Below are 15,739 nucleotides of genomic sequence, written 5' to 3' on the forward strand. Positions count from 1 at the left end.
CATCGATATTTCTAAATCTCTATCCCTCTCTGTAAAAAATCAATAAAATATATTAAAAAAACAAACAACAACAAAAAACAGCCGACCAAGCCTCCAAGCTGTGGGGGCTTCCTAAGTCCTCTGGGGATGTACTAGGTGCCCTCCCCATCTCTGACGCTCAGACTGAAGTCCAGACATCTGACTCCATTGAAATAGATGCTTATAATGGAAGCTGGTCTGCCTGGTGTGTCTCATTTGGGCCATGTCTGAAAGCAGCGCCCTCACCGCTGTCCCCAAATCACATCAGCCACTCCAGGCCCCTGCTGTACTTTCTCAGGGACCCCCTTTCAGTGCGAGTCTGCCAGAGGGGCCTGGGCCTGGCTGTGCTGCTTTAGGGGAGAGCTGTGTTTGCCTGGGGGTGGGCGTGGGTGAGCGACCTTCCTCTGCACCTGCCGGGTTCTGGCCTGCTCCGCAAGGACAGTGTGCCTCCCCTGCAGACTCTTGAGATGGCCTCTCCCGTTTGCTCCTGCTATTCCAGATTCTGAATGGCCCTTTTATGACACTGACCCTCTTTTGGGAACCCCAAACTCTTAAACCCCCAGCCCTCACATACAGATTCACTTAGAGGCAATGAATCTCCAATAGGTCCTCTGAGAACCCTGAAGCTGGGGGTAGGTGAAGTGGGGTAGTGGCAGGGTATGCACACCCCTGCCAGCACCCCTTCTGTCCAGCTCAGCCTGCCCTGCACCTCCTCACTTCCCCCTAGCACAGGCCTCACATGAAGCTGGCTACATCAGGCCCGCAGACCAGATCTCTACCCAGAAATCTGGATTTAGCCACAGAGCTGAGAGCAGTACCCAGGGAGAGGAGGTGCTGGAAAGTTTACCCCCCTCCCTCCAAATAAAAGGTCTTCTTGTTGTTAGGAAACTGGGAGGGGAAGTCCGAGGGGGAAGATGTGGTAGGGATGAAGGGGTGGAAGTAAAACTGAGGATTGTACCTTTGCAGCTGGAATTTGAGCAGGTGTTTATGAGGACAGAAATAGGGAGTGAGAAAAAAACAGAAAGGGAGAGAGGGACTGGGGGACTAGAGCTGCAGCAGCATCCTGCCCAACAGTGAATGGAAGGAAGCCCAGGATGTTGGCAAGAGGCCTGGCTCTTTTGGTCAAACTTCTAGGGCCAATGGTTAGAACCCTGTGCATGGAGACACTGAAGGAGCAAAGCACTGCCCTGGCTCTGGGAGACGTCCTGGGGGAAGTGACACCTGAATTGAGGTAGAGGCAAAGCCTGAATCCGGCTATGGAAGCTTGGATCATATAATCCTGGCAACAGGGAAACCCTGTACTGCTCTGCAAGGGCCCAGAGTCGCCTGGCCAGGGTGGCTCAGCTGCTTGGGCATAGGCGGGTGCACTGAAAGGCTGCCTTTGCCGGTTGGATCCCTGGTGGGTGTGCAGGAGGCAGCCCATCAATACTCACTCTCACATCCCCACATTGATGATTCTCTTCCCCTCTCCCTTCTTGTGAAGGCCTGGGGTGGAGGGTGGGGTTGGCTGGAGAGGGTTAGTAGGGGGAAAAAGGGTGACATATGTAATACTTTTCAACAATAAATAATTATTTTAAAAAAATAAATAAAATACATCAGATAAACCAAAATTACCCATACTCTTCAAAAATGCCAATGTCATACGACACAAAGACCAACTGAGGGACTTCCAGGTTGAAGGAAACCAGAGACCTGAGAACTAGGGGCAATGCCTGGTCCTGAATCAGATCCTGGATTAGAGAAAGAGTTGCCATGGAAAATATCAGAGGGACAAGACTTGGAATTTGAATACAGATTCTATCTATCTATCTATCTATCTATCTATCTAAAAGTCTAAGCAACTGTTAGGACCAATTAACCAAATGACAGGTCAACCAGTTGCTATGATGTACACTGACCACCAGTGGGCAGGTGCTCAATGCAGGAGCTACCCCTGGTGGTCAGTGCGCTTTCATAGCTAACCTCTGTGGTCCCTCCCCCTGACCAGCCTGTCCTGACTGGCCCTGATTTCCAGCCAGGCTGAGAGACTGGACCTGTGCACAAATTCGTGCAATGGGCTTCTCTCTAGTATTAGATAGTAGTACTGTATCAATGTTAAATATCCTGTATTTGGTAATCATGGTTTGGAATGTAAGAAAAGATTCTTTTTCTCCTAGCATGTGTGTAGGGGACATATGCTGAAGTATTCAAAGGTATAGATACCATTGACTGCAATTTACTCTTTTTAAAATATATGGATTTTTTTAAATTGATTTTAGAGGGGGAGAGAGAGAGAAACGTCAATGATGAGAGAGAAAATCATGGATTGGCTGCCTCCTACAGGCCCCACACTGGGATGGAGCCCACCACCTGAGCATGTGCCCTTGACCTGAATCAAACTTGGGACCCTTAAGCCTATGCTCTATGCATTGAGCCAAACCAGCTGGGCGCAACTGACTCTTAAAATAATAATAGTGTGTGTAGTGACAAATGTGGCTAAAGTGTTAATAATTAGTTGATTAAAACATAATTACTGGATTTGGATAGAGACTAAAAAATAATGCACTTAAAAATCTAAAAAAAAAAAAAAAAAAAAAGGGGGTGGGGTGGGGCCCAGAGTCGTCACCTCTCTCAGAAAGGGCGGGGCTGCCGCCAAGTGCCGCCGGAAGGGGCGGGGCCACGGGCGCGAGGAGGACGGAAGCTGCGGGCGGCGCTGCGCGTGGTGGCGATGTCGGCCGGCGGGACGGTGGAGCCGGGGCCCCCGGGGGCTGCGGCCGCGCCCTCGCCCGCCCCGGCCCCGGCGCGCGAGTTCCGGCCCCTCAGCGCCGAGGACGAGGGCCAGCAGCCCACGGAGATCGAGTCGCTGTGCATGAACTGCTACCGCGACGTGAGCCGCGGGCGGGCGGGCCGCGGGGGGCGGGGTTGGCGCCGGGGCTCGGCCGCCTTGGGGACCCGGAGTGAGGCCCCTCGGGGTCGCCGGATGGGGAGCTTGGGTTCACGGGTCCTTTCCTTGGCTTTCTGCCTCCCCAGGGCGTGACGCGCCTGCTGCTCACCACCATCCCCTTCTTCAGGGAGGTGATCGTCAGCTCCTTCTCCTGCGAGCACTGCGGCTGGAGCAACACGGAGGTCCAGTCGGCGGGCCGGATCCAGGACCAGGGCGTGCGCTACACCCTGACGGTGCGGGCGGCGGAGGTGAGAGCAGCCCGGAGCCGCCCCGCAGGGACCCGCGCAGGGCGGGCGGGGAGCCCGCACTCCGGCCGGGCCGCCATCGCTCCGGCCAGGCCACGGGCCCGGAGTAAATCTCTACCCTGCGTGTACAAGTCTCACTTCCTGCTTACAAAGGGGGGCTGGCGCTGTCAGCTGACCAGGCGGGACTTGTGAACATGGGAGAAGGCACCACGGGAGCAGGAGTTAGGCAGGGAACTCTCCTCACGTGGGCAGCGGGCTAGCAAGAAGGACCCCTGAGGAGCGAGCAAGAAGCCGCCGGCCCGGGGTGTGATGAGGGCAGCCTGGCCTTCCTGAGGGGGCAGTGCTGAGCTCTGACCTCTCTGGCCTGCACCTGCTTCTTTCTGACCAGGACATGAACCGAGAAGTGGTGAAGACGGACTCCGCCACCACAAGGATTCCAGAGTTAGATTTTGAAATTCCTGCCTTCAGCCAGAAGGGAGGTAAGTTCGAGATCAGGGTATTTGGGCTGCTTATGCTTAGCTGGAATCTTACTTCCTTGTAAAAGCCCGGGCCAGATCTAGTGGCTGTGTATGGGTTTGGCCATCATTGGGATCTTCATTGACTTAACATAAGCAGAACACTTAAATGAAAACAGTTTGAGATTGTGTTTGCTTATAGAGTTTTGTCATCACTGTTGTTAGAGCTGAATGGAACTTTGTTCCCAGCCTCATTTTACAGATGAATTCAAGGCCCAAAGGGGTCTCACATGAATTGCTCGGGGTCATACAGACACTTGAGAGCAGAGCCCTGACTTCCCTGTCTTTTGTTCTTTCGCCAGCTTTGACCACTGTGGAAGGATTGATCAGCCGAGCTATCGCTGGCTTGGAGCAGGATCAGCCCACTCGAAGGGTGAGCTGGGGTATTCTGATTGCTGCAGCTTAAGGACTAATTGCTTCCTGGTGTATGCATCTGAGGAGAGTGTTCAGCTCTCCACGTAGGTGAACGGTCTGACGGAACGTTGGAGGACTCTTAGGGGAAGCATATGGCGATGTTCTAGCTGCCAGGATGTTGCATACAGAACATTTACTGTTCTTTCCGCTTCTGTTCTTCCCACTTCCCCTTCGCCAGTGTATGTGTATTCAGGCCTTGTCGCTGGCAACAGGCTATGTATCATTACCTCTGAAGAGCCTGGCCTCCCTTGGGCTTAGCTATGCTTTCTGAGTGTTCCACTGTCTTATTATGACACAAGTGGTATAATTACATATAAGTCATCTGTCTTCCTAACTAGCTGGGGAGCCTCATGAGGGAGGGGACTCAGATATTTAACCTGGCAGGAACACCTGGTTTAAATGGTTGAATGAGTGAGAAAATGAGGCTCATCTGGCATCACCCATAAACTTCAAATTATGTGCTATCTCTTATTGTGAAGTCTGAGTCTCTCTGTTCCCACTCACGCTAAGGAGATGACTTCCTGATGGAAGTGACTCGGGCACTGCAGGAAGTGAGGGCATAAGGCCTGCCACCAGGGCTGATACTTTTACTCTCGGTTTCTGTCAGGCAAATGAAGGAGCCGTAGCTGACAGACTGGATGAGTTCATTGTCAGACTGAAAGAGCTAAGGCAGGTGGCCTCTCCTTTCACCCTGGTGAGTATTGAAGGTGTCTAGGTGCCTAGATTTAAGAGAGGAGAAACCATTAAGACTGGGGTTTTCCCACTGTGGTGGCGAGTGGTCTGATGGTAGGTGAAGGATGGTACCTGGCTTATAATTACTATTTACCTGTCTGCTAGATCATTGATGACCCCTCAGGGAACAGCTTCGTGGAAAACCCACATGCTCCCCAGAAAGATGATGCCCTGGTGATCACACATTATAACCGGACTCCGCAGCAGGAGGAGATGCTGGGGCTCCAGGTAAGTGAGCTGAAGAAGCCGGAAGAGGGATGGTTCCCTTCGCTCCCTGCTGCTGCCCTGTGTACCTGTCACCTAGCATGTCTGTGCTGCCCAGCAAGCTCGTGTCAAGGGCTTAGGGTACACTTTACAGTAAAGGACGGCAATGGCTTTGGTCTTTTCTTAAGCTCTCTACCTCCTTGATTGGGGCTTTGCTTTCTAGCTTCTCGGTTAAACTCATGAGGTGGAAGCTGACAAAAGCAAGCCACAGCATTTTCCCGCGCCCCAGGGCAGGGAGGCTGAGATACACGTGCAACATGTGATTTGCGTCTCTGCTTCTTTAGGCAGAGGCACCAGAAGAGAAGCCGCAAGAGGAAGATCTCAGAAACGAAGTGAGTCCCACTGGCTGCTGTGGAGGAAGGAGGAGAGCTGTGGGCGGAGTCTGATGCTGTTCAGTGGCTCTTCCTCTCCACCAGCACGGGCGACTGCCGCATGCCAACGGACCGCGTCAGCCTGGCATGCCCACCTGCCAGGGGCTCACCCGCATCCCCGTGTTGTGTTCCAGGTGCTGCAGTTCAATACCAACTGCCCGGAATGCAGTGCTCCAGCTCAGACCAACATGAAGCTAGTTCGTATCTTTCGTCAGGCGGTTGGGCTGCTCCTCCTCTCACTCCGATGTGAGGGTTATCTTCAGGCTGGAGACCACTGCCTTCGAGGAGAACATGTTACGTTCTGAGTGATGAGGATGTTGCCTGTGATGAGGCCCCACCTTGGCTTCTGGGCCACAGAGAGAATTGGGCTGTAGTCTTTTTTTTTTTTTTTTTTTTTTTTTTTAATGCCTCGACCAGAATCGAACCTGGGAGCCTTCAATTCCCAGGCCAACGCTCTATCTTCTGAGCTAAACCAGTCAGGGCTGGGCGGTAGTCTTGGCTCCTGTGTGTGGCCTAGGCCAACATTTGTGAACAGGAGTCACCGTGGGTTGTGACCTTGCCCTCTTTGGAGGTCTAGGGCTGCTTCTTGGGATCTATTTCCTGTAATCCTGGGACCAGCCATTGGGTTTGGGTTTGGATTTGTTCTCAGAGAGTGGTCTTGCTCGTGGAGGCAGGTTCCCTTAACTCCAGCTCCAGAAATCCCCCACTTTAAGGAGGTTATCATCATGGCTACCAACTGCGAGTACTGCGGTCATCGGACCAATGAGGTGAGAGCTCCATTGGTTTGGAAGACCTGTCTAACTTTCACTCTTAAATCTGCTTTGGGATAATGGGAGTGAGGGTGGGTCTTTCTCTTAGGCTTAGTGTAGGGTGAGGGGCCATTGAAGGAACTGGGCATTGGCTTAGAGGAGAAAAGTTAAAAGATAACCATAACTTGTTTATCTCTATTTACCTAATCCTAACTTGTTGAAGACCTCCATCCCTCTCTCTCCTCATCCAAGGACATGTTTCCATTGATTTTAGAGGAAGGATGAGGAAGAGGGAGAGAGAGCGAAACACTGATGTGAGAGAAACAATGGTCAGTTGCCTTCCATAAGCACACTCATGTAAGACATTTTCAAGTTTGGTTTTAAGGAATAAGAAGGCAGATTTTGACTCAATATTTTCTAAGTTTGTAAAAATAGAATGGGCTGCCTTGGAGGGCTGTAAATTCCCATTCCCTGAGTTAATTCAAGCATGAGCTGTTAAATTTTTTTTTTTTAATATATTTTATTGATTTTTTTACAGAGAGGAAGGGAGAGAGATAGAGAGCTAGAAACGTCGATGAGAGAGAAACATCGACTAGCTGCCTCTTGCACATCCCCTACTGGGGATGTGCCCACAACCAGTGTACATGCCCCTGACCGGAATCGAACCCGGGACCTTTCAGTCCGCAGACCGACACTCTACCACTGAGCCAAACCGGTTTCGGTAAATTCTTAAACTAGAATATTATAAAGGGGATTCACGTGTTGGATGCAGTTGAATGTCTCTTTCAAATCCCAATAATCATATTTTTTTTTAAAGGTAAATTAGAGTTTCTTGGCAACTTGGGGTGCATTTTGGCAGGTGCTGGGCACTTTGCTCCTGACCCATTCTCGGTGGTTTTTATTTGGATGACTGCTGCTACTATTGATTTAGAAGGCTCTGTGCTTGGTCGCAATAGCGGGCTTGATTGGAGGTCTAAGCAGACCCTGTGAGGTCTGTTGGGCACGGGGCTCGGCTCGGGGCCTTCTTGCTGTGGCTGACTGCTGTTGTCTGCAGGTGAAGGCTGGAGGAGCAGTGGAGCCCTTGGGCACCAGGATCACTCTCCGTATCACAGATCCCTCAGATATGACCAGAGACCTTCTCAAGGTAACAGCTGTCTTCCTCAGGGACTTGTCTCTCAGGGAAAATATCTTTTAAATTATGTCTTGGGGCTGTGTGGGGCCTCCTTATTTCCGTGAGTGGAGGCTCAGAAAGCGACCCATAAGCTCTTTCTGATGAGTGGGCTGCTGTTTACCTGCAATGTCTGAGGCTCTTGTTTCTGGCCTCTGATGACAGGATTCCTAGTAGCTTGGAGCCGTGACTCAGTGTCCCTTTATTAGCTTGGTTCCATTCCTGTGGTACATAGGATAGGAGTGAGTTCAGCTTTAACAAAAAGTCAGGAAAAGGGGACAGTTGACTTTGTCCCCAAACTGTCACTGGTGGTATTAATTTGGCAGGAGGACTCTGGTTAGCTTTCTCTAGCAGCTCCTGATTTAAAGCTTAAGCTGACCTCTCATCTCACAGTCTGAGACGTGCAGCGTGGAAATCCCAGAACTGGAATTTGAGTTGGGAATGGCTATCTTTGGGGGCAAGTTCACCACCCTGGAGGGGCTGCTGAAGGACATCCGGGACCTGGTGAGTGGTGCCCGGCTACGGCAGTGCCGCTGTGGGGAGGGGCTAGGTGACCTCGTAGGTCCTAGTTTTTGAGCTGATAATGGGGTTTTGCCTTAAAGCTGATTTAAGATACTTAAATTTATTTTTGATTGTGAAGATAAGTTTATGGGAAATTCTGAGTAGAAATTCCTGGGCCTTAACTCTGAGATATATGTGTGGTTTTCATTTCACTAAAATGAGGTGTGAGGGTCCTTGCAGCATCAAAAACTTCCCAACATACGTATGCATTGTTGACTTTGCCCATATATTTGTCCTCCTAATGAATCATGTCATTTAATTCTCAGTCGTGAGGCCTTTTGTCTTTGTAAATTATACTTTGCATCTCTTGTTAAATTAGGACTAGGGCTCACTCATATTGTAAGAACATGTTTATAGTTTGTTTCACATGGGCGGTTGCCACCTTGGCAGATTAGTCCATAAGCTCTTAGGAACAGTCAGAAAGGTGGTTATGGGATAAATGAAGACCATGCTCCCCTGACTGGACAAGCTGCAGGAGTTGCACCAGAAGTTGCCTTAACTTCCACCCCTACCAGGTTTACGGTCACACCTGTAATACACAGCCAGCATACAGCAGTGTGGATGACATTTATTGCAGGTGACCAAGAACCCTTTCACACTGGGTGACAGTTCCAATCCTGGCAAGATGGGCAAACTGCAGGAGTTTAGCCAGAAGTTGGACCAGGTGAGAGGACTCTGGCTGTCAGTACTTGTCCTGGGGCTCCAGGGAACAAGAGGCTGCCTACCCTTTCCTGCTCCCTTTTAAACATTTAACCCGCATGTTGGGGATTCTCCTGCTTTCCGCAGTCCCGTGTTGTCGTCTTTCTCGGTTTCCTCCCTTATTTTTTCATTTTTTTATTTTTAAATATATTTTATTGATTTTTCACATAGAGGAAGGGAGAGAGATAGAGAGCCAGAAACGTCGATGAGAGAGAATCATCGACCAGCCGCCCCCTGCACCTCCCCCCCCCCCCCAACTGGGGATGTGCTCGCAACCAATGTACATGCCCTTGATCGGAATCGAACCTGGGACCTCTCAGTCCGCAGGCAGATGCTCTATCTGGTGAGCCAAACCGGTTTTGGCTATTTTCTAACCTTTTAGTTGAGGTTTCATTTTCACTAACATATTTTTATTTTCCAAGTGCTTTTTTTTAAATTTTTTTTTGTATTTTTGAATACTCTTTCTCTGCCTTTTTAGAAATAGTATAAGGATGTAGCATTTTTTTCTTCTTGAGAATATTAATGTTGGGTTGTTTTTCTTTTTTACACTTTATTTTCCTTGCATTGTTTCCATTTCCTCTAAGTTGTGCTTTGCTTTTTTTGTTTGTTTATTTTTCCATGTAATTGTCTATCTTTCAATATTAGGGGCTTTGATGTCTGGTAATCATTAGTTGTCTATTTAAAAGTAGGAGATTAAAAAACCTGAGTGGCGGGTTTGCTGACATCGGGCTCATTGGAAGGGATTTACTTGGCCTTGTTGAGGTAGCGCCAAAGCCAGAGTAGCTAGGTCTTTCTTAGGATGCGCAGGCTCTCGTCAGGGCTGCTCCATTTCCTGGTCTGAGGTGTTCTGGGGAGAGGGCTGGGTGTTGTATGTCTGTTTCCAATAAGGGTACATTCATTTAATCTCCTGCCTTGATTCCCTCCCCTCTACCCTCAACTGGGTCATGGCCCCAGTCTACAGTGTGCTGTGGCCTCTTCAGAGAATCCTTCAGTCTTCTGCTGGGATAGAGGACGGGCAATCCTTCCGTCTTCTGGGATAGACATTGGCCTGTTTGGAGTGGGAGATGAAATTGGGGATGTAAAATTGTTTCTTAAATAATGTCAAACAGTTCTTATTTTATTTATTATTATTTTTAATATTTTTTAAAAAATCGATTTCAGAGGAAGGGAGAGGGAGAGAGGGATAGAAACATCAATGGTGAGAATCCTTGATCAGCTGCTTCCTGCATGCCCCCTACTTGTGATCAAGCCCACAACCCGGGCATGTGTCCTAACTGAGAATCCAAACCTGATCTCCTGGTTCATGGGTTGACACTCAACCACTGAGCCACACCGGCCGGGTAAACAATTCTTATTTTAGATCTTCTCCATCCTACTTTTAGAAGTACTCAACTCACCGGTTCATGAAACTTGGGCATACTGCAATGTAAATTGGCTTGATTCTCATCTGGTAGACTTAGTTTCTCCATGCTTTGTAAAATTTACATACTGTATTCTCTCTTCTTTAGATCATGGAGGGTAAAATGAAGGCCCACTTTATTATGAATGACCCAGCAGGAAACAGCTACTTGCAGGTACAGTAAACCTTTTATATTTTATGGAGATATGTTTTTTGACTTTTCTTGAACATGTGTCATCTTTCTAGAAACTGAGACTTGGTTCTAAATGAACTGCTCTTTATCAAGAACTTAGGACATAAGGGAGAAATGGGGGAATGTGGGAGGGGTTGTGTGTGTCAAGAGGGGAAAAGGATACTCCTTCCTATAGTCTGGTTCTTGTCCCAGCTCTAAGTCCAGTGATGGTGTTTTCATTCTGCAAATCTGACTGTGGAGTGAGGAGAGATGGTCCCTTGTCCAATACAGGAAAACTGAAAGGCGTTAAACTGACTGGGGAAATACTCTGCTGATTGACAGTAACATTAATATTTATTGAGCAGTTATGGGTCAGACACAGCTGTTCTTATACTCTCCATAAGAAGGTTCAGGTAGAAAGTATTTTAGGTGGACTGTTCCCTCATTCTGGCTGGGGCTGGTCAGTCCCACTCCTGGCCCACGTGGGCTCTGTTGTTTTCCGCTAGTTGAGCCTAGTCATGGGGAATTGATGGTGTTTAGAGTAAAAAACTCAAGAGTTCTTGAGAAAGTGGGCATTGGAAGCGGCCTGGGGAGGGAGGGAGCAGGATGCTATGGGCCCTGATGACCTGTCCTTTGCCTTCCAGAATGTGTATGCACCTGAAGATGATCCGGAGATGAAGGTGGAACATTATAAGCGCACGTTTGACCAAAACGAGGAGCTAGGGCTCAATGACATGCGGACGGAGGGCTATGAGACAGGTGCGGCCCCGCGGTAGCAGTGGACTGTTTCCCAGCCAGCCTCCTGTACTGCTCAGACCACAGGCTTATTTACTCCTATTGGACAAGCAGGGGACCCCCCCCCCCCCCCCCACCTGCTCCTGTGAATCAAAGACCCTGGCACACTTTTTAAAGGGTGTGGTGCAAAGTTGGGTTATTTGACCTTATTTTGGAGTCAGCTTGGGAAGAGACCTGGAAGCCAGCTATGAGGAATGCCACTGTCACTTTTTCCCACAAGTCTTCACCTCTGTCCACACCATGCTGTCCTCTGGAGCTGGAACTCTGAAGCTGAAGAAGGTGGGAGACAGCTGCAGCTGGAGTCTAGGTGTTGAGTGTACAAAATACTGACTTTCCACACGAAGGGAGTCTTCCGAGGGAGGGAGTTCTCATTAAAGTGATGGCTGTCAAACGGCACTGGCCTGGAATTCACTCTCCTTAGTTGATACACTGGTAGACACAACCTCCTGAAGAAAATGTTCTCCAATGTGGCCACTATAATTTGGATATTGGAGCTGCCATTTCATTCATTCCTTCACAGGTGTGTGAGTGCCCACTTCGTGCCAGGCACACACTGACCAGTGAACAAAACAAAGCGCTGCTTTTGAGAAACTTGAAGTCTAGTGGGGAAAACTGACATTGGGGGAGGGGCAGATTGGTAATAAACGGATTAGTAAAACAGTATGTCACGTGGTGATTAGTGTTATGGAGGAATCTAAAAGCAAAGAAGGGAAATGGGTAGTGTCAGAGAAGATGGGGTCGGTATTTTAAATAGTCAGGGAATGTCTTAACAAGAAAATAATCCCACATCCAGGCAAAGCTGGGAAGGAGGTGAGGGAGTAAGCCATGTGAGTAGCTGGGAGAAGAGATTTCCAGGCAGATGAGACTGCAAATGCAAGAGCTCTGAGATGGGAAGATGTTGGACCCCCCAGCAAGTGCTCTGTGCTCTCATTAACCCCTGATGACTCCTGCAGTGCTGGCTGCAAGGTGAGAGTTCACGAAGGACCTGTTGATTGAAATACGATGGCAACCCTTAGCATTTTGTGCTGCAAAAGTAACTCGGAAGAATTGTCTTAGAGGGAGGAGACTTAGTAGTGCTGCCGATCTACTCGCTGTTCTTCTGCGCTCTTCTCAAAGATCACAGTGGGGTATTTCACTTGGGAAAATGTTCTCATTTTCGATTCCTTATTTCTGTCACATTGGACAGTGTACCATGTCTTCTCATCCCTTCTCTTGTGATGTTGCATCCCTGCTTTCCCCTGGACTTTGGCATTCCTTATGTGGCATCTCTCTGCCTCCTCCCTCTTAAATGTATTTGTTTCCAGAGATTCAGTTTTCAGGCATTTCTCCATATTGAATTCTTTGGCACCTTAACTACTATCATGTGGGACTGCCTCCCATACATGAAGCTCAAATTTCTGTGAACAAGGGTAAGGTGTTTTAAGAATTTCAAGACTAAAGGTAGCAATGATTCACAAACTATAAAGCTATAACACTTTGAATAGGCTTCTAAGCAAAGTGCTTTACCCTATTAGATTGCCTATTCATGTATGTCCAACTGACTTGGGGATCTGTGTTCCCAGTCCGTTTGATTGGTCATTTGGTCTCTTGAATGACTTTCCTTATGGGATGGTTGTGCTTGAAAGATGGGCCCTGATGTCAGGTTCATTTCCCATGGCGGAGGGAAAAAAGGCATTCCGGTTTGTCACTGTCTTGTGAGTTTGGTGTTAGGCAATCTCAGATTCCAAGCAGTTATTGGGAATGGTAACCCAAGTTTCTGAACCAGGAGAGACTGACTGAGGAGGAGGTACCAGACAGATAACCCAGCTAAGGTACCTCCTGCTCTGACGGCCAAGGCCTGGTGGCCTTCAGTTGCACACTCGCTCCATGCAATCTCACTATACAGCCCCATGGTGGTGAGAGTCCTACCCCCCGCTCTGGCCTATGGCATGTGGTTAATGAAATCTGTTACATGATAATTCTCAGCAGATGCTTGCAAATTCTTCATCGTGTTTTGAGCCTTGTTAGGTGACCGGAGGTAGCGTGGGTAACAGGTATGGGAAGAGTCCTGCTCAAAGGCTACAGGAAGAGAACAGTCAAACTGCCAACCTGAGAACATGTAGACTCAGTTTCACAACCATGATTAAGTTTGGTGATTATATTAGACGGGGAAGGCAGAGTTTGTTTGTGAGGGCACTTCTACTTCATATTTCAAGCATATTAAATATAGCCATATTTAGCCAATAGAGCTGTGAACACAGCTATGGGGTGTACATCTGTCATATGAACATGGAATAAATATGGAGGGCAATTGACGTTGCTAGCGCAGAGTGTTAATGGGTTCGGTAAGACTCACTAACGTCAGCATGTGTCCTTTGTACGTCTGTGGCATCTCAGTTGTAGCACACTGCAGGGAATGGTTCCTCTCTAGATTTAGGCAGTGTGTTCAAATACTTGGCTTTGTTTTTATTTTTAAAAATGTTTGCCCATGCCTCTTTCCGGGAGAATGGAAGTGTTTTTAGCTGTGAGGAGAAGGGCGGGTGCTGGCTGTGTGTGTTTGCTCAGGACTGAGGAAGCCCTGTAGTGCCGGCACCTCCGATGCCTCAGTGTCCTGGTCTGTTAAATGGGAATAATAAAGGCAGCTACTTTGTAGGGTTTTTGTGAGGATTAGTGAGTTAGTAATTGTGAAGTGCTTTTATTTATTTTTTGTTAATCCTTACACAAGGACATTTTTTTTGCCGTTGACTTAAAAATATATATATTTTTTATTGATTTTTTACATAGAGGAAGGGAGGATAGAGAGCTAGAAACTTCGATGAGAAACATGACCAGCTACCTCCTGCACACCCCCTACTGTGCCCGCAACCAAAGAACATGCCCTTGACCGGAATTGAACCTGGAACCTTTCAGTCCACAGGCCGACACTCTGTCCTCTAAGCTAAACCGGTTTCGGCTCCATTGACTTTTTAGAGTGGAAGGGATGCAGGGAGAGAGAGATCAATGTTAAAAAGAGACATTGATTGCCTGCCTCCTGCCTGTGCCCGACCAGGGCCGGGGATTGAATCTGCAACCCAGGTATCTGCCCTTGAGTAGGAATTGAACCTGTGACCTCAGTGCACGGACTGATGTTCTAACCACTTATGCACATGGGCCAGGACTCGAAGTGCTTTTAGAATAGATGTATTTTCTCCTATAAAAAATTTAAGGTGTCTCTGTTTCTGCTTTAAACCCTTTTTGGGTAAAAAGTAGCTATAAATAAAACCCCCATTTTAAAAATGAAAGCCCCAGAGGTTAGGTAACTTGTGCAAAACAATGTAACTGAAGATAGAAATGGGCTGATGGGGCTGAGAGGACTATGCTGCTGATGTGCGCTGGGGTAGAAATAGGAGCGTTTCCAAGTGTCTGCTGGCACCAGCGCTGTGTGGAGTTCAGTGTGAGGCGCACCGAAGGGGATTAGCATCCAAGGCAGGGTTGTATATGGGTGCCGTCGGGGCCCTCCAGCTAGTGAAGCCCTACGTTGGCCAGTGTTCCCTCCCCACAGCCTGCCTGCCTTTCTGGGCCTGTGCTGAGCCTCAGTATAGCCAAGTGGTTAGGAGCTCATGCTCCAGTGCAGAGATCTCCAGACTTACATTTGAACTTGTATCCCAAGATGTATTTATAAAGTGTAACAATACCTTCTTGACTCAAAACAGTGACAGGAATTTAACTTAGGGGATAAAAAGAAAATTTATTTTGGAAACATTGGGTTACATCTTGCACCCCACTTTGCTAGTTTCTGCTTCCAAAGGTTGGTCATGTTCTGGCGGTGTGAAGTTGGGCAAATTCCTTAACCTCTCCAAGCTTCAGTTTTCTCACCTGTAAAATAAGACTAATAAAACTACCTGAGGATTGTGAGGTTTAAATGAGATAATTCAAGTAAAGCTTTTAATGCCACAAGAAGAAAACTCCCTGCAAAACTAGAATATTGGAATTCAGTCTCTCGCACTTCCCCCCCTTTTGCTATGCTGGAAATATCCAGGCCCCTCCCATTGGCCAGGTTCTGTAATAAGAGATAGCCAGGGGCTATCGCTGTCCAACATGGGCAAGTTACACAGTTTAGAAGCCTCTACAATTTAGGGGTGTCGAACTCAATCAGAGAAGGGGCCAAAATCTAAAATCCAGCCTAAATCGCGGGCCGAATGGTTTACTGAACAGTCATAAACTGACAATGTCATAAACTGACAGCGGAGTGCAGTGATGACAGCGCGGTGCGGGCCACATTGCAAGGCCTGGCGGGCTGGATTTGGCCCGCGGGCCTTGTGTTTGACACATGTGCTCTACATTCTTCCAGTAATTACATTTGGTTTGCAATTCCTGATTTCCTCTTAAATTTTAAAAAAATTTTGATTTCAGAGAGGAAGGGAAAGGGAGAGAGAGAAACATCAATGATGAATCACTGACTGGCTGCAACCTGGGCATAAGCCCAGACCAGGAATCCAACATGACCTCCTGGGTCACAGGTGGATGCTCAGCCACTGAGCCACTCCAGCCTGTCAGATTTCCTCTTTTGAATGGCACTCGGAAGCCTTTGAGAGCAGATTCCTTCTCCCTAAACACACTTACACTAATAAAGCCAACAATACTATGTGCCGGACCTTGTTCTAAGCATTTACAGTCCTCGCAATCATTGAGCTAGGGGCCGTTTCTGTCCTCAGGTTGTTAAATAACCTGTCCAAGGCCATAGAGCTAGGAGTTA

General features: G+C 48.2%; 1 protein-coding gene across 1 annotated transcript; it reads left to right on the forward strand.

The window, feature by feature from the left end:
* The first annotated feature begins 2,674 nt into the window (after window positions 1–2,674).
* On the forward strand, window positions 2,675–11,421 carry ZPR1 (ZPR1 zinc finger). Its single transcript, XM_084895599.1, has 14 exons — window positions 2,675–2,884; window positions 3,028–3,189; window positions 3,575–3,665; window positions 4,004–4,074; window positions 4,723–4,809; window positions 4,953–5,075; window positions 5,396–5,443; window positions 5,617–5,683; window positions 6,179–6,249; window positions 7,286–7,375; window positions 7,793–7,903; window positions 8,538–8,624; window positions 10,168–10,233; window positions 10,875–11,421. Exons 1-14 carry the CDS (start codon window positions 2,726–2,728, stop codon window positions 11,004–11,006), a joined length of 1,365 nt encoding a protein of 454 aa, XP_084751725.1. The 5' UTR covers window positions 2,675–2,725; the 3' UTR covers window positions 11,007–11,421.
* The last annotated feature ends 4,318 nt before the right edge of the window (window positions 11,422–15,739 follow it).

Source organism: Pipistrellus hanaki, assembly GCF_964339955.1.
Source record: "Pipistrellus hanaki genome assembly, chromosome: 9".
NCBI classification, from domain to species: Eukaryota; Metazoa; Chordata; class Mammalia; order Chiroptera; family Vespertilionidae; genus Pipistrellus; species Pipistrellus hanaki.

What these genes read in the sequence shown, in the direction of transcription:
- ZPR1 (XM_084895599.1), top strand. Translation starts at nt 2,726, where the DNA reads ATGTCGGCCGGCGGGACGGTGGAGCCGGGGCCCCCGGGGGCTGCGGCC. An exon ending in TGACGGTGCGGGCGGCGGAG is followed by an intron (nt 3,190 to 3,574) that starts GTGAGAGCAGCC and finishes CTTTCTGACCAG; the next exon opens with GACATGAACCGAGAAGTGGT. An exon ending in GACCAACATGAAGCTAGTTC is followed by an intron (nt 5,684 to 6,178) that starts GTATCTTTCGTC and finishes CTCCAGCTCCAG; the next exon opens with AAATCCCCCACTTTAAGGAG.